The sequence below is a fragment of the Manihot esculenta genome, chromosome 9 (genome assembly GCF_001659605.2).
Source record: "Manihot esculenta cultivar AM560-2 chromosome 9, M.esculenta_v8, whole genome shotgun sequence".
NCBI classification, from domain to species: domain Eukaryota; kingdom Viridiplantae; phylum Streptophyta; class Magnoliopsida; order Malpighiales; family Euphorbiaceae; genus Manihot; species Manihot esculenta.
In genome coordinates this window covers 13467157-13492409 of record NC_035169.2, presented here as the reverse complement: position 1 = coordinate 13492409, position 25253 = coordinate 13467157, and the positions used below count along the sequence as shown (strand labels likewise).

General features: G+C 31.5%; 1 protein-coding gene across 1 annotated transcript in view; it reads right to left on the bottom strand.

The window, feature by feature from the left end:
* The window catches only part of LOC110608352 (potassium channel AKT1-like), a 30905-nt gene extending 7175 nt beyond the window's left edge, over positions 1 to 23730 (bottom strand). The window contains 3 exon segments of the mRNA XM_043959904.1: positions 21966 to 22137; positions 22632 to 22749; positions 22831 to 23730. Of these exon segments, the coding sequence (XP_043815839.1) occupies positions 21966 to 22034 (69 nt within the window). The 5' untranslated portion in view covers positions 22035 to 22137; positions 22632 to 22749; positions 22831 to 23730.
* Between the last annotated feature and the right edge of the window lie 1523 nt (positions 23731 to 25253).

Genomic DNA, 25253 nt, shown 5'->3' with positions numbered 1-25253 from the left:
TTTCCTAAGCGAAGCAACACTATAGTCTCCAACATCTAGAGAGCTCAAATCATAGCCGTCTCACAACCTAAGATCCTTAGTCATCAGCACCACCGCCGGTGCAGTCTGTGCTACATGAGTGACCTTTCGCTCCTAAATTACTGTCAACATTGTCTTCATATCAAATTTACCTATGGACACTACCGTCGCTCCCATAGTTAAAGCCCTCACGAAATAACATAAACCATAAACATGAAAATAAGGCAAAAGGAAGTTGCAGCCGCCATCCAGGTCGTGTAACCTCATGACTTACAGCCACTATACATGTGAAATTTCGATGAGTCAAAACCACTCCATCAACTCGACCAGTAGTCCGTGAGGATAGAGAATCATCGCAGGGTCCAATCGGTAAACCTTCCCTCGAGTACGATTGTTTTGAGATTAGGAATTATACGAGTAGCATTCGACGTTACGAACACAATTACAGGTATTGACAGCTGAATTTGGTGGAGAATCTCATGTTTAAAGATAATTGATTCTTAAAGAGACCTAACGACACCGAGATAGAAGATACAGAAATAAAGAATCGAAAGGTGAATAGAGTTAGGAGAAAGAACAAAGGCAATATCTACTTTTCTGAAGCCAAAATGGTGGTGAAGCGAGAAGTCTAATTTTTTGTGCGAAGGACGAAGTCGGGAAAATAAATTTGACAGAGAGTGACGGCATCGAAGAGAGCGTTTTATGTTTTTCTACACCAATTAAGAATTTTAACTTAACTAACCAAGGATTAATATCTCACCTTGGTTATCCAAGGTGTAGCGCAGTGTCCACCGTCAAGTAATAAAAAAATAAAAATAGCCTGCTACCGATAGATGCTCCCCCACTTTCAATTCAAATTTAGAAAGAATAGCCAAATATTTTTAAATCTTAATTCATTGTGCCAAGAAATAAAATTTTGGATTTTTTATGCCATTATCCTTTTTTCTTCAAGCAACAATTTAATTTAGTCTGCTAGTGAATAAGGATTTGGGGTAGCTGCGACACTTCGTCTATGCCTTATAACTTCTAATGCCAACTTACGTTTTATATCTAGACTGTGACACTGCCTTTCAAGTGTTGTTTTATATCATAAATTACACCTATTGGCATGCCAATTGCCGTTTTTTTGACAAGATTTCCAAGTTATTCACTTTAGGTACTTCAGTATGCTCCTACTCTATGTTATGGTCAAGTTTTGGCAATATTAAGGGTCTAATTCACTCATGGTCTCTTTATGAAAATTGCTCTCCTATATCTTAGCTAATTCAGTGATTTCTTTTGTGGCTTTACTTTTATCTATAATCTTATAAATATTATTATTTGCATGCTAATTCTTTTAGTCATACTAAACTTATTAAAATTTCATTAAGTAATTTATTCGACGTGAAAATCTATTAATATGGCTTGAATATACATCGCTGCTATTTGCTAATTAAAGTCTTAACATTTATTATCTTTGGACCGCACCCGAAGGCTGCCTACGTACCTCCAATAGAGGATCAGGTCTACGTAGCTCTTAACAATAGATAATAACATAAAGTTTATACTAACATAATTTATTCTAGCTAATAATCAACCACATTATCACATTATATCTAGAATCAAGTAAATAACTAAGGAAACATAAATAATTATATTTTCATAGCTATATTTTGCACAATATTATTAAGAAACTAGATATCAATATTCAAAACATGCATATATATATATATATATATATATATATATATATATATATATATATACACACAAATTTATATATAAACAAATATCAATATAACTCATCAATAATAATTACTTGTACCGATTAAAGCGTTTAAAATCTAACTATATCACCAATATAACAAATAAATTTTTAATAAACAATAACTATCTAAACTAACCCCTTAATCATACCTACCATCTTATAACTATCACTTATTTTATGTGTGTATTCTTCTTGTATCTTCAATCCACTTTTACATAATGTTTAGCTAATTAATCTTTCTTTAAAACCCTTCGATTTTGTATTATGATAATTCAAATTTATTTCCCTAAAAGGTTATGACTATGTTTCGATATCAAACAATCGTTACGCTAAAAAGTGAACAAGAAGATTGGTCACTGACATGTTCTAGCCTATTTCACCTACTCATGGCTCTCCTTTTTTTCATTTCTCTTGTATTATAATATATATAAAATGCCTCATTTTAATTACAAACAACACAAAAAACAAATATGTTTTTCAAGTACATTGTCGGTATCATAGAATTTTTCTATACCTTATTAGAAGTCACTTCATAGTAATTAGAAACTTGTCATAAAACAACTGCATCAGATATAAGGCATCCACCATATCCTAGCAGATTCTTAAAAGTGATGCACAAACTTTCCAATCAATGCTCCAATGTACATAATGTAATCTGCAGCATACAATACACACATTTGCAGCATTGAATAGATTATTGCGATCACGACTTTTATCTTCTAATACATGTTGAATGTCAAATAACATTCTTAGCCAACTTAAAAAAACCTATAGTAGAGTTATATCCTGACCTTAACTTATAAGGTATATACATTTGCTTATACTTGCTCCTTCTCCTTAATAACTAGAACGGCCTAAACGTTAGCTCTAATACCACTAACTGCAACACTCCTATAAGGTTATTTAACTAACCGAAATGGAGATGTCACGTTTCGTGGTGCTTCTCTTATTTTTTCAATTAACCATTATCATGTATTTCATGATATTTTTTCCTACCGAAAATACTCTAGAGTCTCCTTTCTAAATTGGTTCTAATTCCATCTATGAATAATAAAATTTCACTTCAATGAACTCTCAACCTTTAACCCCCAAACGTCATTCAATCACAAACACAATTTTCAACTCAGATAAACTCTTCTAATAATTATACCAAAATAAAACTCTTCTCATGCAATATTAATTACAACCCACATATCTATTATGTACATGCCATATTTGTACAATTTTCTATATGTCAAGTCTCAATAGTGAGAAAGGAAACGCGAATGAGTGTTTCTTGTTTAGTAATATTTTTTCGGAGCAATGGGATAAATACTCCAAATCTTTGAGGATTTTAAATTTTAATCCAAAGGTTTTTTCCTATGGAAAATTCGGCAGCGTCTCCTCTATATATTGGTCCTCATTCCATCTGTGAATGATAAAATTTCAATTCAGTGGACTCTCAATCTTAACTTTCCTAAACTTCCTTCAACCACAAACACAATTTTCAAATCAAATCAACACTTCAAAGATACCAAGTGTCAACAATGAGAAAGGAATAATGGATTGAGTGACCACATTATTTATTAATATATTTTTGGATAATGGCATAAAAAATTTAAACCTTTAAAGAATTTTTGCATTTTAATTAAAAAGATTTTACTTGCTACAATAACTTAGAATTTAAAAACATTTAGCGATTCAATTCAAATTTGAAATGTAAGTGGGATAGCATTTGCCGGTGGCTAAAGTAACGTTCCATCTGTATTTTTTTATTACTTAACGGTGGATCATACGCTACACATTGAATAACCAATGTGAGAAATTAACTGCCAGTTAATGGTAAAAATCCAAGCTTGGTGTTTAACTAACCTGACTTAAAGTCAAATTTGGAAATTGTTGCCGGAACAGTTCAACTATGCTTTTCCTAAGCGAAGCAACGCTATAGTCTCCACCATCTAGAGAGCTCTAATCAAAGCCGTCTCACAACCTAGGATCCTTAGTCATCAGCACCACCGCCGGTGCAGTCTATGCTACGTGAGTGACCTTTCGCTCCTAAAATACTGTCAACATTGTCTTCATATCAAATTTACCTATGGACACCACCGTCGCTCCCATAGTTAAAGCCCTCACGAAATAACATAAACCATAAACATGAAAATAAGGCAAAAGGAAGTTGCAGCTGCCATCCAGGTCGTGTAAACCTCATGACTTACAGCCACTATACATGTGAAATTTCGATGAGTCAAAACCACTCCATCAACTCGACCAGTAGTCCGTGAGGATAGAGAATCATCGCAGGGTCCAATCGGTAAACCTTCCCTCGAGTACGATTTTTTTGAGATTAGGAATTATACGAGCAGCATTCGACGTTACGAACACAATTACAGGTATTGACAGCTGAATTTGGTGGAGAATCTCATGTTTAAAGATAATTGATTCTTAAGGAGACCTAACGACACCGAGAGAGAAGATACAGAAATAAAGAATCGAAAGGTGAATAGAGTTAGGAGAAAGAACAAAGGCAATATCTACTTTTCTGAAGCCAAAATGGTGGTGAAGCGAGAAGTCTAATTTTTTGTGCGAAGGATGAAGTCGGGAAAATAAATTCGACAGGGAGTGACGGCATCGAAGAGAGCGTTTTATGTTTTTCTACACCAATTAAGAATTTTAACTTAACTAACCAAGGATTAATATCTCACCTTGGTTATCCAAGGTGTAGCGTAGTGTCCACCGTCAAGTAATAAAAAAATACAATATGGCCTGCTAGCGATAGATGCTCCCCCACTTTCAATTCAAATTTGGAAAGAATCGCCAAATATTTTTAAATCTTAATTCATTGTGCCAAAAAAATAAAATTTTGGATTTTTTATGCCATTATCCTTTTTTCTTCAAGCAACAATTTAATTTAGTCTGCTAGTGAATAAGGATTTGGGGTAGCTGCGACACTTCGTCTATGCCTTATAACTTCTAATGCCAACTTACGTTTTATATCTAGACTGTGACACTGCCTTTCAAGTGTTGTTTTATATCATAAATTACACCTATTGGCATGCCAATTGCCGTTTTTTTGACAAGATTTCCAAGTTATTCACTTTAGGTACTTCAGTATGCTCCTACTCTATGTTATGGTCAAGTTTTGGCAATATTAAGGGTCTAATTCACTCATGGTCTCTTTATGAAAATTGCTCTCCTATATCTTAGCTAATTCAGTGATTTCTTTTGTGGCTTTACTTTTATCTATAATCTTATAAATATTATTATTTGCATGCTAATTCTTTTAGTCATACTAAACTTATTAAAATTTCATTAAGTAATTTATTCGACGTGAAAATCTATTAATATGGCTTGAATATACATCGCTGCTATTTGCTAATTAAAGTCTTAACATTTATTATCTTTGGACCGCACCCGAAGGCTGCCTACGTACCTCCAATAGAGGATCAGGTCTACGTAGCTCTTAACAATAGATAATAACATAAAGTTTATACTAACATAATTTATTCTAGCTAATAATCAACCACATTATCACATTATATCTAGAATCAAGTAAATAACTAAGGAAACATAAATAATTATATTTTCATAGCTATATTTTGCACAATATTATTAAGAAACTAGATATCAATATTCAAAACATGTATATATATATATATATATACACACAAATTTATATATAAACAAATATCAATATAACTCATCAATAATAATTACTTGTACCGATTAAAGCGTTTAAAATCTAAGTATAATACCAATATAGATAACAACTAAACCTTTAATAAACAATAACTATCTAAACTAACCCCTTAATCATACCTACCATCTTATAACTATCACTTATTTTATGTGTGTATTCTTCTTGTATCTTCAATCCACTTTTACATAATGTTTAGCTAATTAATCTTTCTTTAAAACCCTTCGATTTTGTATTATGATAATTCAAATTTATTTCCCTAAAAGGTTATGACTATGTTTCGATATCAAACAATCGTTACACTAAAAAGTGAACAAGATGAGTCTTTCTTGTTTAGTAATACTTTTTCGGAGCAATGGGATAATTATTCCAAATCTTTGAGGATTTTAAATTTTAATCCAAAAGTTTTTTCCGATGAAAAATTCGGCAGCGTCTCCTCTATATATTGGTCCTCATTCCATCTGTGAATGATAAAATTTCAATCCAGTGGACTCTCAATCTTAACTTTCCTAACCTTCCTTCAACCACAAACACAATTTTCAAATCAAATCAACACTTCAAAGATACCAAGTGTCAACAATGAGAAAGGAATAATGGATTGAGTGACCACATTATTTATTAATATATTTTTGGATAATGGCATAAAAAATTTAAACCTTTAAAGATTTTTTGCATTTCAATTAAAAAGATTTTACTTGCTACAATAACTTAGAATTTAAAAACATTTAGCGATTCAATTCAAATTTGAAATGTAAGTGGGAAAGCATTTGCCGGTGGCAACGTTCCATCTGTATTTTTTTATTACTTAACGGTGGATCATACGCTACACATTGAATAACCAATGTGAGAAATTAACTGCCAGTTAATGGTAAAAATCCAAGCTTGGTGTTTAACTAACCTGACTTAAAGTCAAATTTGGAAATTGTCGGAACAGTTCAACTATGCTTTTCCTAAGCGAAGCAACGCTATAGTCTCCAACATCTAGAGAGCTCAAATCAAAGCCGTCTCACAACCTAGGATCCTTAGTCATCAGCACCACCGCCGGTGCAGTCTGTGCTACGTGAGTGACCTTTCGCTCCTAAATTACTGTCAACATTGTCTTCATATCAAATTTACCTATGGACACCACCGTCGCTCCCATAGTTAAAGCCCTCACGAAATAACATAAACCATAAACATGAAAATAAGGCAAAAGGAAGTTGCAGCTGCCATCCAGGTCGTGTAAACCTCATGACTTACAGCCACTATACATGTGAAATTTCGATGAGTCAAAACCACTCCATCAACTCGACCAGTAGTCCGTGAGGATATAGAATCATCGCAGGGTCCAATCGGTAAACCTTCCCTCGAGTACGATTTTTTTGAGATTAGGAATTATACGAGCAGCATTCGACGTTACGAACACAATTACAGGTATTGACAGCTGAATTTGGTGGAGAATCTCATGTTTAAAGATAATTGATTCTTAAGGAGACCTAACGACACCGAGAGAGAAGATACAGAAATAAAGAATCGAAAGGTGAATAGAGTTAGGAGAAAGAACAAAGGCAATATCTACTTTTCTGAAGCCAAAATGGTGGTGAAGCGAGAAGTCTATTTTTTTGTGCGAAGGATGAAGTCGGGAAAATAAATTCGACAGGGAGTGACGGCATCGAAGAGAGCGTTTTATGTTTTTCTACACCAATTAAGAATTTTAACTTAACTAACCAAGGATTAATATCTCACCTTGGTTATCCAAGGTGTAGCGTAGTGTCCACCGTCAAGTAATAAAAAAATACAATATGGCCTGCTACCGATAGATGCTCCCCCACTTTCAATTCAAATTTGGAAAGAATCGCCAAATATTTTTAAATCTTAATTCATTGTGCCAAGAAATAAAATTTTGGATTTTTTATGCCATTATCCTTTTTTCTTCAAGCAACAATTTAATTTAGTCTGCTAGTGAATGAGGATTTGGGGTAGCTGCGACACTTCGTCTATGCCTTATAACTTCTAATGCCAACTTACGTTTTATATCTAGACTGTGACACTGCCTTTCAAGTGTTGTTTTATATCATAAATTACACCTATTGGCATGCCAATTGCCGTTTTTTTTTGCAAGCTTTCCAAGTTATTCATTTTAGGTACTTCAGTATGCTCCTACTCTAAGTTATAGTCAAGTTTTGGCAATATTAAGGGTCTAATTCACTCATGGTCTCTTTATGAAAATTGCTCTCCTATATCTTAGCTAATTCAGTGATTTCTTTTGTGGCTTTACTTTTATCTATAATCTTACAAATATTATTATTTGCATGCTAATTATTTTAGTCATACTAAACTTATTAAATTTTCATTAAGTAATTTATTCGACGTGAAAATCTACTAATATGGCTTGAATTTACACCGCTGCTATTTGCTAATTAAAGCCTTAACATTTATTATCCTTGGACCGCACCCGAAGGCTGCCTACGTACCTCCAATAGAGGATCAGGCCTACGTAGCTCTTAACAATAGATAATAACATAAAGTTTATACTAACATAATTTATTCTAGCTAATAATCAACTACATTATCACATTATATTTAGAATCCAGTAAATAACTAAGGAAACATAAATAATTATATTTTCATAGCTATATTTTGCACAATATTATTAAGAAACTAGATATCAATATTCAAAATATGTATATATATATATATACACACACACAAATTTATATATAAACAAAAATCAATATAACTCATCAATAATAATTACTTGTACCGATTAAAGCGTTTAAAATCTAACTATATCACCAATATAAATAACAACTAAACTTTTAATAAACAATAACTATCTAAACTAACCCCTAAATCATACCTACCATCTTATAACTATCACTTATTTTATGTGTGTACTCTTCTTGTATCTTCAATCTACATTTACATAATGTTTAGCTAATTAATCTTTCTTTAAAACCCTTCGATTTTGTATTATGATAATTCAAATTTATTTCCCTAAAAGGTTATGACTATGTTTCGATATCAAACAATCGTTACGCTAAAAAGTGAACAAGAAGATTGGTCACTGACATGTTCTAGCCTATTTCACCTACTCATGGCTCTCCCTTTTTTCATTTCTCTTGTATTATAATATACATAAAATGCCTCCTTTTAATTACAAACAACACAAAAAACAAATATGTTTTTCGAGTACATTGTCGCTATCATAGAATTTTTCTATACCTTATTGCTGATGTCTCTAGTATTTTATTTTAAAAGGATATAAACTTTTATTAGAAGTCACTTCATAGTAATTAGAAACTTGTCATGAAACAACTTCAGATATAAGGCATCTACCATATCCTAGCAGATTCTTAAAAGTGATGCACAAACTTTCCAATCAATGCTGCAATGTACATAATGTAATCTGCAGCTTACAATACACACATTTGCAGCATTGAATAGGTTATTGGGATCACGACTTTAGACTATCACCCCAATCTTCTAATACATGTTGAATGTCAAATAACATTCTTAGCCAACTTACAAAAACCTATAGTAGAGTTATATCCTGACCTTAACTTGTAACGTAAAAACATTTGCTTATACTTGTTCCTTCTCCTTAATACCTAGAACGGCCTAAACGTTAGTTCTAATGTATCTTCAATCCCCCTTTACAAAATGTTTAGTTAATTAAACTTTCTTTAAAACTCTTGAATCTGTTATTATAATAATTCAAATTTATTTCTCTCGAAGGTTAAGACTATGTTTCGATATCAAACAATCATCACAGTAAAAAGTGAACAAGAAGATTGGTCACTAACATGTTCTAGCCTATTTCACCTACTCATACATCTCCTTTTTTTCATTTCTCTTATATCATAATATTTATAAAATTCCTCTTTTTAATGATAAACAAAACAAAAACAATTATGATTTTTGAGTACATTGTCGCTCTCATAGAATTTTTCTATACCTTATTGCTAATATCTCTAGTATTTTATTCTAAAAGGATATAAACTTTTATTTGAAGTCTATTCATAGCAGTTAGAAACTTGTCATGGTACAACTGCATCACATATAAGGCATCTACTATATCCTAGCAGATTCTTAAAAGTGATGCACACAATTTCCACTCAATGCTACAATGTCCATAATGCAATCTGCAGCTTACAATACAAACGTTTGTAGCAACGAATAGATTATCGCGATCACGACTTTAGACTATCACCTCTATCTTCTAACACATGTTGAATGTCAAATAACATTCTTAGCCAACTTACAAAAGCCTATAGTAGAGTTATATCCAGACCTGAACCTATAAGGTATACACATTTGCTTATACTTGTTCCTTCTCCTTAACACCTAGAAACGCCTAAACGTTAGCTCTAATACCACTAACTCCAACATCCCTATAAGGTTATTTAACTAACCGAAATGGAGAAGCACCGTGGTGCTTCTCTCATTTTGTCAATTAACTATTATCATGTATTTCATGACATTTAATATATTTTTGGATAATGGCATATAAAATTTAAACCTTTATGAATTTTTGCATTTTAATTAAAATGATTTTACTTGGTACAATAAGTTAGGATTTAAAAACATTTAGCGATTCAATTCAAATTTGAAATGAAAGTGGGGGAGCATTTGCCGGTAGCTAACGTGACGTTCCATCTGCATTTTTTTATTACTTAATGGTGGATCATACGCTACACACTGAATAACCAATATGAGAAATTAACCATCGGTTAATGGTAAAAATCCAAGTTTGGTGTTTATCTAACCTGACTTAAAGTCGAATTTCGAAATTGCTCACGGAATAGTTCAGCTACGCTTTTTCTAAGCGAAGCAACGCTGCAACCTGCAACATCTAGAGAGCTAAAATCTTAGCCGTCTAACAACCTAGGATCCTTACTTATCAGCACCACCGCCGATGCAGTCTATCTTACACTCCTGAATTACTGTCAGCATTGTCTTCATATCAAATCTACCTATGGACACCATCGCCACTCCCATAGTTAAAACTCTCACGAAATTACATAAACCATAAACATGAAAATAAGGCAACGAAAAAGAAAGAAAGTTGCAGCTGCCATCCAGCTCGTGTAAACCGCATGACTTAGGGCCACCATGCATCTGAAATTTCGATGAGCCAAAACCACTCCATTAACTCGACCAGTAGTCCTTGAGGGTAGAGAATTGTCCCAGGGTCCAATTGGTAAACCTTCCCTCCTTCCATTTCTCCACAGTGAGCTAGACTCATCATCAGCGATTCAAACTCGGGAGAGTCGAGTACGATTGTTTTCAGATTAGGAATTGTGTGAGCAGCATTCGATGTGACGAACACAAGTATAGGTTTCGACAGCTGAATTTGGTGGAGAATCTCAAGTTTAAAGACACTTGATTTTTTAGGAGAGGTAACGACACCGAGAGAGAAGATATAGAAATAAAGGACCGAAAGCTGAATAGAGTTAGGAGAAAGCACGAAGGCAATATCTCCTTTTCTGAGGCCAAAATAGTGGTGAAGCGAGAAGGCCAACTTTTTGTGCGAAGGACGAAGTGGGGAAAATAAATTCGGCAGCGAGCGACAATGTCGATGAGAGCATTTTAGGTTTTTCTACACCATTTAAGAATTTTACGTTAATTAACCAACGATTAATACCTTGCCTTGGTTATCCAAGGTGTAGCGTAGAGTCCAGCATCGAGTAATATAAAAATACAATATGGCCTGCTACCGACAAATGCTCCCCCACTTTCAATTAAAATTTGCAAAAAATTGCCAAATATTTTTAAATCCTAATTTATTGTGCCAAAAAATAAAATTTTGGATTTTTATGCCATTATTCTTTATTTTTTCAAGAAACAATTTCATTTAGTCTGCTAGTGAATGAGGATTTGGGATAGGTGCGACACTTCGTCTATGCCTTATAACTGAACTACGACACTGCCTTTCAAATGCCAACTTACGTTTTATATCTAGACTGTGACACTGCCTTTCAATTGCTGTTTTATATCACAAATTGCACCTATTCGCATGCCAATTTTCGTTCCTTTGACAAGCTTTCTAAGTTATTCATTTTAGGTACTTGTGTATGCTTCTATCCTAAGTTATAGTCAAGTTTTGGCAATATTAAGTGTCTAATTCACTCATGATCTCTTTATCAAAATTGTTCTCCTATATCATAGCTAATTCAATGATTTCTTTTGTGGCTTTATTTTTATCTATAATCTTATAAATATAATTATTTGTATGTTAATTATTTTAGTCATATTAAACTTATTAAATTTCCAATAATTAATTTATTCAAAATGAAAATCTGTTAATATGGCTTGAATTTACATCGCTACTATTTGCTAATTAAAGTCTTAAAATATATTATATTTCAACCGCGCCCGAAGGCTGCCTACGTACCTCCAATAGAGGATCAGGTCCACGTAGCTCTTAACAATAGATAATAACATAAAGTTTATACTAACATAATTTATTCTTGCTAATAATCAACCACAATATCACACTATGCTATACAAAAATAATCTTATTCATTTATTCAACAATCTATTGGAGGAATAAGGGTTATATCTAGAAACCAGTAAATAACTAAGGAAACATAAATAATTATATTTTCATATTTTTATACCTATACTTTGCACAATCGTATTAAGAAACTAAATACCAATATTCAAAACATATATATAAATATATATATACACATATTTATATATAAACAGATATCAATATAACCTATCAATAATAATTACTTGTACCGATTACAGTGTTTAAAATCTAACTATATCACCAATATAGATAAAAACTAAACTTCCAATAAACAACAATAATATCTCAAATAATATCAATTCCGCCAAAATAATTTATCTAATCTTATCAAATGTAATAATGCTTCTAAAAAGGGAAAAAGAATAAACTTTTGTAGTGATTAATTCGGTTTTCCAACATAGACCTTCAATATAATCTTAAAGGCAATTCTATCCACTTCCAAGTGATGAATCGAAATATTTATCAAGAAGTACATTAGGAATTCATACACTATTTATGTCATGTTCCTAAAAGTTGGATAGACTATACAATCTTCCTTATTTTTTTCCTAACTAGAGTAACTAATATGTCATTAATGAGATAAATTAACCCCTTAATCACACCTACCATCTCATAACTATCATTTATTTTATGTGCGTATTCTCCTTGTATCTTCAATCCCCCTTTACAAAATGTTTAGTTAATTAAACTTTCTTTAAAACTCTTGAATCTGTTATTATAATAATTCAAATTTATTTCTCTCAAAGGTTAAGACTATATTTCGATATCAAACAATCATCACAGTAAAAAGTGAACAAGAAGATTGGTCACTAACATGTTCTAGCCTATTTCACCTACTCATAACTCTCCTTTTTTTCATTTCTCTTATATCATAATATTTATAAAATTCCTCTTTTTAATGATAAACAACACAAAAACAATTATGCTTTTTGAGTACATTGTCGCTCTCATAGAATTTTTCTATACCTTATTGCTAATATCTCTAGTATTTTATTCTAAAAGGATATAAACTTTTATTTGAAGTCTATTCATAGCAGTTAGAAACTTGTCATGGTACAACTGCATCAGATATAAGGCATCTACTATATCCTAGCAGATTCTTAAAAGTGATGCATACAATTTCCACTCAATGCTACAATGTCCATAATGCAATCTGCAGCTTACAATACAAACGTTTGTAGCGATGAATAGATTATCGCGATCACGACTTTAGACTATCACCTCTATCTTCTAACACATGTTGAATGTCAAATAACATTCTTAGCCAACTTACAAAAGCCTGTAGTAGAGTTATATCCAGACCTGAACCTATAAGGTATACAGATTTGCTTATACTTGCTCATTCTCCTTAACACCTAGAAACGCCTAAACGTTAGCTCTAATACCACTAACTCCAACATCCCTATAAGATTATTTAACTAACCGAAATGGAGAAGTACCGTGGTGCTTCTCTCATTTTGTCAATTAACTATTATCATGTATTTCATGACATTTAATATATTTTTGGATAATGGCATATAAAATTTAAACCTTTATGAATTTTTGCATTTTAATTAAAATGATTTTACTTGGTACAATAAGTTAGGATTTAAAAACATTTAGCGATTCAATTCAAATTTGAAATGAAAGTGGGGGAGCATTTGCCGGTAGCTAACGTGACGTTCCATCTGCATTTTTTTATTACTTAATGGTGGATCATACGCTACACATTGAATAACCAATATGAGAAATTAACCATCGGTTAATGGTAAAAATCCAAGTTTGGTGTTTATCTAACCTGACTTAAAGTCAAATTTCGAAATTGCTCACGGAATAGTTCAGCTACGCTTTTTCTAAGCGAAGCAACGCTGCAACCTGCAATATCTAGAGAGCTAAAATCTTAGCCGTCTAACAACCTAGGATCCTTACTTATCAGCACCACCGCCGGTGCAGTCTATCTTACACTCCTAAATTACTGTCAGCATTGTCTTCATATCAAATCTACCTATGGACACCATCGCCACTCCCATAGTTAAAGCTCTCACGAAATTACATAAACCATAAATATGAAAATAAGGCAACGAAAAAGAAAGAAAGTTGCAGCTACCATCCAGCGTGTAAACCGCATGACTTAGGGCCACGATGCATCTGAAATTTCGATGAGCCAAAACCACTCCATTAACTCGACCAGTAGTCCTTGAGGGTAGAGAATTGTCCCAGGGTCCAATTGGTAAACCTTCCCTCCTTCCATTTCTCCACAGTGAGCTAGACTCATCATCAGCGATTCAAACTCGGGAGAGTCGAGTACGATTGTTTTCAGATTAGGAGCAGCATTCGATGTGACGAACACAAGTATAGGTTTCGACAGCTGAATTTGGTGGAGAATCTCAAGTTTAAAGATAATTGATTTTTTAGGAGAGGTAACGACACCGAGAGAGAAGATATAGAAATAAAGGACCGAAAGCTGAATAGATTTAGGAGAAAGCACGAAGGCAATATCTCCTTTTCTAAGGCCAAAATGGTGGTGAAGCGAGAAGGCCAACTTTTTGTGCGAAGGACGAAGTGGGGAAAATAAATTCTGCAGCGAGCGACAACGTCGATGAGAGCGTTTTAGGTTTTTCTACACCATTTAAGAATTTTACGTTAATTAACCAACGATTAATACCTTGCCTTGGTTATCCAAGGTGTAGCGTAGAGTCCAGCATCGAGTAATATAAAAATACAATATGGCCTGCTACCGACAGATGCTCCCCCACTTTCAATTAAAATTTGCAAAAAATTGCCAAATATTTTTAAATCCTAATTTATTGTGCCAAGAAATAAAATTTTGAATTTTTATGGCATTATACTTTATTTTTTCAAGAAACAATTTCATTTAGTCTGCTAGTGAATGAGGATTTGGGATAGGTGCAACACTTCGTCTATGCCTTATAACTGAACTACGACACTGCCTTTCAAATGCCAACTTATGTTTTATATCTAGACTGTGACACTGCCTTTCAATTGCTATTTTATATCACAAATTGCACCTATTCGCATACCAATTTTCGTTCCTTTGACAAGCTTTCCAAGTTACTCATTTTAGGTACTTCTGTATGCTTCCATCCTAAGTTATAGTCAAGTTTTGGCAATATTAAGTGTCTAATTCACTCATGATCTCTTTATCAAAATTGTTCTCCTATATCATAGCTAATTCAATGATTTCTTTTGTGGCTTTATTTTTATCTATAATCTTATAAATATAATTATTTGTATGTTAATTATTTTAGTCATATTAAACTTATTAAATTTCCAATAAATAATTTATTCAACATGAAAATCTGTTAATATGGCTTGAATTTACATCGCTACTATTGGCTAATTAAAGTCTTAACATATATTATATTTCAACCGCACCCGAAGGCTGCCTACGTACCTCCAATAGAGGATCAGGTCCACGTAGCTCTTAACAATAGATAATAACATAAAGTTTATACTAACATAATTTATTCTTGCTAATAATCAACCACAATATCACACTATGCTATACAAAAATAATCTTATTCATTTATTCAACAATCTATTGGAGGAATAAGGGTTATATCTAGAAACCAGTAAATAACTAAGGAAACATAAATAATTATATTTTCATATTTTTATACCTATACTTTGCACAATCGTATTAAGAAACTAAATACCAATATTCAAAACATATATATATATATATATACACATATTTATATATAAACAGATATCAATATAACCTATCAATAATAATTACTTGTACCGATTAAAGTGTTTAAAATCTAACTATATCACCAATATAGATAAAAACTAAACTTCCAATAAACAACAATATTATCTCAAATAATATCAATTCCGCCAAAATAATTTATCTAATCTTATCAAATGTAATAATGCTTCTAAAAAGGGAAAAAGAATAAACTTTTGCAGTGATTAATTCGGTTTTCCAACATAGACCTTCAATATAATCTTAAAGGCAACCCTACCCACTTCCAAATGATGAATCGAAATATTTATCAAAAAGTACATTACGAAATCATCCACTATCTATGTCATGTTCTTAAAAGTTGGATAAACTCTACAATCTTCCTTATTTTTTTCCTAGCTAGAGTAACTAATATGTCATTAATGAGATAAATTAACCCCTTAATCACACCTACCATCTCATAACTACCACTTATTTTATGTGCGTATTCTCCTTGTATCTTCAATCCCCTCTTACATAATTTTTAGATAATTAAACTTTCTTTAAAACTCTTGAATATGTTATTATGATAATTCAAATTTATTTCTCTCAAAGGTTAATACTATGTTTCGATATCAAACAATCATCACAGTAAAAAGTGAACAAGAAAATTGGTCACTAACATGTTCTAGCCTATTTCATCTACTCATACCTCTCCATTTTTTCATTTCTCTTATGTCATAATATTTATAAAATTCCTCTTTTTAATGATAAACAACACAAAAACAATTATTTTTTTTTAGTACATTGTCGCTCTCATAGAATTTCTCTATACCTTATTGCTAATATCTCTTGTATTTTATTCCAAAAAGATATAAACTTTTATTCGAAGTCAATTCACAGCAGTTAGAAACTTGTCATGGTACAACTGCATCAGATATACGGCATCTACTATATCCTAGCAGATTCTTAAAAGTGATGCACACAATTTCCACTCAATGCTCCAATGTCCATAATGTAATCTTCAGCTTACAATACAAACATTTGTAGCATTGGATGGATTATCGCGATCACGACTTTAGACTATCACTTCTATCTTCTAACACATGTTGAATGTTAAATAACATTCTTAGCCAGCTTACAGAAGCCTATAGTAGAGTTATATCCAGACCTTAATTTATAAGGCTTATTTCTTCTCCTTAACACCTAGAAAGGCCTAAACGTTAGCTCTAATACCACTAACTCCAACACCCCTATAAGGTTATTTAACTAACCGAAATGGGGAAGTACCGTGGTGCTTCTCTCATTTTGTCAAGTAACTATTATCATGTATTTCATGACATTTAATATATTTTTGGATAATGACATAAAAAATTTAAACCTTTATGAATTTTTGCATTTTAATTAAAATGATTTCACTTGGTACAATAAGTTAGGATTTAAAAACATTTAGCAATTGAATTCAAATTTGAAATGAAAGCGGGGGAGCATTTGTCGGTAGCTAACGTGAGGTTCCATCTGTATTTTTTAGTTACTTAATGGTGGATCATACGCTACACATTGAATAACCAATATGAGAAATTAACCACCGGTTAATGGTAAAAATCCAAGTTTGGTGTTTAACTAACCTAACTTAAAGTCAAATTTGGAAATTGTTCACGGAACAGTTCAACTACGCTTTTCCTAAGCAAAGCAACGCTGCAACCTGCAACATCTAGAGAGCTAAAATCTTAGCCGTCTAACAACCTAGGATCCTTACTTATTAGCTCGACCGCCGGTGCAGTCTATCTTACACTCCTGAATTACTATCAACACTGTCTTCATATCAAATCTACCTATGGATACCACCGCCACTCCTATAGTTAAACCTCTCACAAAATAACATAAACCATAAACATGAAAATAAGACAACGAAAAAAAATAAAGTTGCAGCTGCCATCCAGCTCGTGTAAACCGCATAACTTAGGGCCACCATGCATCTGAAATTTCGATGAGCCAAAACCAATCCATTAACTCGACCAGTAGTCTGTGAGGATAGAGAATTGTCCCAGGGTCCAATTGGTAAACCTTCCCTCCTTCCATTTCTCCACCGTGAGCTAGACCCATCATCAGCGATTCAAACTCGGGAGAGTCGAGTACGATTGTTTTGAGATTAGGAATTGTATGAGCAGCATTCGACGTGACGAACACAAGTATAGGTTTCAACAGCTGAATTTGGTGGAGAATCTCAAGTTTAAAGATAATTGATTTTTTAGGAGAGGTAACGACACCGAGAGAGAAGATAAAGAAAAAGTATCAAAAGGTGAATAGAGTTAGGAGAAAGCACGAAGGCAATATCTCCTTTTCTGAGGCCAAAATGGTGGTGAAGCGAGAAGGACAACTTTTTGTGCGAAAGACGAAGTTGGGAAAATAAATTCGGCAGCGAGCGACGGCGTCAATGAGAGCGTTTTAGGTTTTTCTACACCATTTAAGAATTTTACCTTAATTAACCAAGGATTAATACCTCGCCTTGGTTATCCAAGGTGTAGCGTAGAGTCCAGCATCAAGTAATAAAAAAATACAATATGGCCTGCTACCGACAGATGCTCCCCCACTTTCAATTCAAATTTGGAAAGAATCGCCAAATATTTTTAAATCCTAATTTATTGTGCCAAGAAATAAAATTTTGGATTTTTATGCCATTATTCTTTATTTTTTCAAGCAACAATTTCATTTAGTTTGCTAGTGAATGAGGATTTGGGATAGGTGCGACACTTCGTCTATGCCTTATAACTGAACTACGACACTGCCTTTCAAATGCCAACTTACGTTTTATATGCAGACTGTGACACTGCCTTTCAATTGCTGTTTTATATCACAAATTGCACCTATTCACATGCCAATTTTCGTTCCTTTGACAAGCTTTCCAAGTTATTCATTTTAGGTACTTCTGTATGCTTCGATCCTAAGTTATAGTCAAGTTTTGGCAATATTAAGGGTCTAATTCACTCATGGTCTCTTTATCAAAATTGTTCTCCTATATCATAGCTAATTCAATGATTTCTTTTGTGGCTTTATTTTTATCTATAATCTTATAAATATAATTATTTGTATGTTAATTATTTTAGTCATATTGAACTTATTAAATTTCCAATAAGTAATTTATTCAACATGAAAATCTGTTAATATGGCTTGAATTTACATCGCTACTATTTGCTAATTAAAGTCTTAACATATATTATATTTCAACCGCACCCAAAGGCTGCCTACGTACCTCCTCCAATAGAGGATCAGGTCCACGTAGCTCTTAACAATAGATAATAACATAAAGAGAGAAAATAGAAGAAATGGAAGAGCATGAGAGGATATGGAAGGAAATAATTGAAAACGAATACAAAATGAGGGAAAATAAGAAAATTAAAAAATGAGAGAAAATAGAAATAAAAGAAAAGTAGAAGATATGAGAGAAAGAAAAGAATCAAATATAAGAAAATGAGAGAAATTAACAAATGAAAAAAAATAGAAGATATGAGAGAAAATAAATGAAAATGATAAAAGAGAAGAAAAATGACAAAAAAGAATGTGAGAAAAAGCAAGAAAAAAAGAAGAAAAAATGGAATAAAATATAAGAAAATGATAGAGAAGTGAAGAGAAATGAGGAAAAAAGGGGAGAAAATGAATAAAATGTAGAAAAAACTAGAGAAAATGATAGAAAATAGAAGGAAATAAAAGTAATAAAAAGAGAAAATTGAAGAAAATGAAAGAAAATAAGAGAACAACAAAAAGAAGAATTAAAAAAAATGGCAAAAAAGAAATATAAGACTAAGAAATTGAGGAAAAAGAAGGAAGAGAAAATAGAGAAATTAAGAAAAAAATGAAGAAAATGAAAGAAAAAATTAAGAAAGACAAAAATTGAAAGCAAAGAGAAAATGAAGAGAGTAAGGATAAATGAAGAAAATGGATAAAATAAAGTGAAAAGGAAAAAAACGTGAGTGAAAATAGAAGAAAATGGAGAAAAAGTGAAAAAAGATGGAAAAAAGAGAATGTGGGAAAAGGGAATCACGTGAAAGAAAAAAAAGGAGAAAAAAATCAAAGAGAGAGAGTAAAATGAAATGAAAATAAGAGAAAATTATAGAAAATAGAAGGAAAGGAAAGGAAAGGGAAGGAAAGGGAAGAGATGCCGAGAGAAATTGAAAAAAGATGAGAGAGAGTGAAAAATACTAATATAAAAAGAAAATAGAAGAAAATAAGAGAAAAAGAAAAAATAAGAGAGAAATTGAGAAAAAAACAAAGGAGAAAGGAAAAATAGAAGGTGAAAGAGAAAAGGAAGATAAAATGATAGGAATCGAAAGTGAAGAGAAAATGATAGGAATTGAAAGTGAAGAGAAAATGAAGAACAAGAAAAAATGAAGAAAATGGAGAAAAGTGAAAAAAAAAAAGAAAAAAGATGAGAAAATGAAAAAAAAAAGGGAATAACATGGAAAAAAAGAGAGAGAATCAAAGAAAGGGAGTAAAATAAAATAAAAAGGAAGAGAAAATTATAGAAAATAGAAGGAAAGGAAAAAAAAGAAAGAGATAATTAGAGAAATTGGAAGATAACGAGAGATAGAAGTAAATGAAAGAAATTGAAAGAGAAAAAATGACTGGAAAGAAATGAAAGAAAAAAAAAAGGAAGAAAAATGAGAAAAATGAAAGAAAATTTGAGAAAAATGAATAAGTTAAAAAGAAAAAGAAAAAGAAAATAGGAGATGAAAGAAAATAGAAGAAAATGAAAGAAATGGAAGAAAAGGAAGAAAAAAAATACCAAAATTGAAAGTGAAGAGAAAACGAAGAAAAAAAAATAAAATGAGAAAAATGGATAAAATGAGGAAAAAAAAGGAAAAAAAAAAGGGTGAAAACGGGAGAAAATGGAGAAAAAGTGAAAAAAAAGATAATGATGAAATATGGAAGAATATAAAAGAAAATGGAAGAAAAAGTAAAAAAAACATATAAAAAGGAAGAAATGAAATAAAATAGAAATAAATGAAAGAAATTGAAAGAGAAAAAATTATAGAAATGAAATGAAAGAAAAAGGATGAAAATATGAGAAAATGTGAAAAAATGGAAAAAAATGAAAAAAAAAAAGCTTAAAATGAGAGAAAAGAAAAAGAAAAAGAAAGAATAAGAGAAAACGGTAGAAAATGAGAGGAAGAGAAAAATGAGGAAAAAAGAAAAAAATTAAAGAAAATATAAAAAGTTAAGAAAAAAAAGAGAAAATTAGAGAAATTAATCAAAAAAGAATGAGAGAAAATAGAGATAATTAAAGAAAATGAGAAAAAATAAAAAAAAAAAAGAAAAAGAAAAAATAAAAAAATATTGCAATAAATTTTGAAATCTATTAATGAATGATTTAGTAATAAATTTAGCAATAAATATATTACCAATATGCTCGTTAGTAAAATAGAAAAAAATAGTGGAATATAAAAAAAATAATAAGGAAATATTAAGGAGAGAAAATAAAGAAAAGGCGAAAAATATGAAAGAGAAATAAATAGAAATGGACAAAAAGAAAAATGAACAAAATGTGAAAAGAGAAAGGTCCGAAAGGAAAGGAAGGAGAATATGAATTTTTTATTTTCTTTTTTGAAGGGTTTGTAAAAATAAAAAGGCGATATTATTTACTATAATTTAATAATAAAATTCAAATTTTGTTACTAATGAATCGCACTCGACAATTGAGTTCATAAATCAGTAACGGATTTGACAATTCATTACTAAAATTAATAAGAGATTTAAATTTGTTTCAAATTTAAACCACACATCTTTAACACTAACAATAAATAATAGATTTCAATAATAATGGATTGTACAATCCATTACTATCCGCTGCTGATTACAAATTTAGTAACGGATTTTAATATTCGCTTAACTTTTCAGAATAAACTTAAAATATTATAGACATTACCGTATAACTGTACTGCACAATGAATGACATGCATATAAAATTGCTGAAATTGTAATCATGAGCAAAGATGAACATTTCTTCCATTTATCTATTTTTTTCATAATACATTCTTACCACATAAAAAATCATAAGAACTCTATAAGACGCATCTAATAGCAAGATATATTTGACAATAGATGCCTGAATTTGACCAGGATCAATAAAAAATATAGATTATTTTAATTAAAGAAGTATTTTGTTCAAAATCTGAACTTATAACTCAGAAAGGGTTGTAACTTCAGTATCATTGAACTTCCTACAAAATTCAATACTTGGCAACATTTTCGGAGACCAACTTCTCCCTGGAACTAACTTCCCAGAAGCTAAATTAAGAAATAAAAATCACTTCAATTTACAGCTTTGCAGACAAGAAGGTACCTTAAATTGCTGACGCCAAGTTAAGGACTGAACAAGAAGTAGAGTTTGCTGAATAGGATGAAAGTCCATACTTGTTGGATCAGAACCCTGATTTAATGTAGTGTCACAGTTTTGGGCAGTTCATCAACTACATTAAAAGCCAGTCCATGATGATCTTGAACGGAACTATTTCCTGGCATCATTATGTGCAGAAGGTATAAGAGGTATAGAAGTAGAAAGCAAACCCAGATATGAATAATGTTCTCATTTAGTTAATAGTTCAACAAACGTTGTCTGGAACTAGATATCTTGCTTTTAGAGCATCAGAATCTTCAAGACCTTTTGACATTGCAGCTATACCAGACAATTTGATGATGTTAAATATTAAACTATCAAAAAATTTCTTTGTTGATTGAGATATACATGTGAGTATTTAAGGATAATTAGCATCTGCATTAAGCAGCTAAAACTTTATTGCTTACAGCAAGACGGACACATGGATCACTGGGACTTTGGCTTAGCTATTACATACCAAGGTCAGTACATTCTTTATGGCTGATCAGAATTTCTACACCAAGATCAAACTTCAAAACTTTATCACTGGAATAAAGCGAAAACAAAAACAAAGACAGCAGCATTCATTTGAAAATAAAAGAAATTTTCTTTCTTATTCTCCTAAAAGCTTACTTGTCTTTGATTGACAAGCGTCCGCAACCCTGAGCCTTCTATGTCGGGAAATTGCAATTTATTGCGGAAAAGGGCATTAGCCTGGTTAAGCTTATTTAGCTCGCGCCACAGAATTTCCCTGCAGTATGATCTAAGGACCCAATAATCACCAACTTAAAAAGGAAAAGGAAAAGAAAAATAATCCAAATGACATTCATACCGGAAATTATCCAATAGGAATCTAAAGTCACAGCCCGATCAAGCCTGGTAAATTATGGGATCGTAAGCAAGCGCAATATGAAAGCCGAACCAAAAACAATAGTAAAATAATTTCACCCAATCCCGATTCTTGCTAAACCTAGCCAACAAATGAAACGAACTGCAAAATTCTGAAGATGAGAAGACTTCATAAACCAACAATATGATTTCACCCAAGAAAAGAAACAAAAATAAAAGAATTCATAAATCCCATGGAAGGACTCTCATTGAATGAAGATTTCACTAATCTTTCGTTGAAAAATGAAAGAAACTTTCATTCAAGTGAAAATCAAAATTAAAAAGAATTCCGCGATCGCACAACGAAAATACCGGTTTACTGATCAAGATCATTCAAATGCAACAAAGAAATGCTAAAAAGAAAATCAAGAAACACAAAAAAAGCCCCCCATTTATTTGAGTGAGAGAGAGATGGGGGGACTCTCATTGTTAATTAAGGGAAAATTTTCACCCATTTTCATTGAAAAATGAAAGAAAACTTCATTCAAGTGAAAATCAAGATTAGATAAAAAAAATTTCCCATCGCACAATGAAAACACTGCTTTATTGATCAAGATCATTCAAAGACAATAAAGAAACGCTAAATGTTTTCAAGGTATAATTCAAATTAGAAAGTAGGAAAAATTGGGGGTCTTCAGATATTAGAAACAGTAAAGAAATTTGAAACAGAGGATGAAGAAACAGAGCAATTCTTCAATCTTCAGCCTTTTTCTCCCACTCAGCTCTCCACTCTTTCCCCATATGACGTTTCTGCTTGAGTTTTGGAGGCTCTTGAGCCTCGCGTCTTGAGCGAAGGGAAACCTATAATAGAGGAGAGGCGGTGTTGTCTAGGTACATAGTCACGCTCTTATTAAGCAAGTGCTGGTACTTCCCGTAAATTTTTTTATTATAAAAATAAATTAAACTTAAAGAAAGTATTTAATTTTTTATTATAAATTTATTAAAGTGATGTTCGTTTTGAAATTTAATTATTTTACAGAAAATATGTTTAGTTATAAAAACAATATAAATATATTTTTATACAAATTAATATCATAAAAATTATGTTTAATTAGTAGCATTATGACACTGTATAACGATTGTCCAATGCTACAATTGTTCAATACTACATAAAGATCATTCAAAATAAGTCATGAATTGTCACTATAAAATAGAGGCGTAAAAATATGATAAGTAAAAAATATAGTTCCATTCAAAAAAAGTAAGATCCGAACACCTCCAAACATCCGGTTTATCATCAATACTCGCTTTTTTCTGGACAAGACAAGTATCGGTATAAAGTTACCGTTATCAGACACAGTATAATGTATCCTTATTACGTCTGTAATCACAAAATCACCAGTCTATCCGCTGACGATATCTCTTATTAAGCAACCGGCTATATAACCGCCGGATTAATATTTATTTACATCTTCTTATAGTATAGTATGAAAGCAAAAGGATCGCGGAAATAAAAGTACGATATTTTTTTACGCTACTCAAATTCTAAGTAATTCATTATCTTTGGTCTATTCTCTAATGACTGTTCTGCACATCCACCACCTCATATTCTCTTTTTTTGGTATAACTAATCACAACACAACTATATTTTCTAACCGCATCACATTATTATTAATTAAAAATAATATTTTATTGATATTATTATTTTTATATTTTAAAATATTAATATTTCTTATATTTTTAAAAAAATTACTTTTTATTAATTTAATAATTTTTTAAAATGATCACTCTACATAAATACCCACCATTCCACATAAATTTGCAGTACGAAATATTATAGATTTTAATTTTTAATTTTTTTTAAAAAATATTATGTTTATATATTCTTTAAATTTATTTTCTTTTTTCGTTAACATTATATATTTTTTCATATGATTAATTGCGAGAATTTAATTCATTATATAAAAAATTAAATATAAATTTTTCATAAAATATGCTTAGTATAAATGTCTTGAAAAAGAGAGGTAGAAAGAAACGGTATTTAAATATTTTATATTTAACAGTAACACTGATGAAAATAACTTATATTTTGATAAAATTAAAATACAAAGATTAAATAGTTTAATTTTTATGGAGCAATTAAACATTGCTATTATTTATACCTCAGAATTTTGAAAAACTTTTTAAAAGCATATGACTTTTACCTCTGTTAATCATTCATAGGCCTTGTTTATGGTTATTCATAAGAGAGGCAATGATGTTGATCAATTTGTGTTGAATTAGCCATTGTTTGGTACAAGTTTTTCAATTGCTCAGTTTGGCTACGAAGGTAGGATTTGAAAGGATACCTAATGATTCTCCAGCCACCTATAAGAGGCCTTCAGCCCGAAAATCAGAGAGCTTTCTCTCTATTTTCGGGCAAAGGTG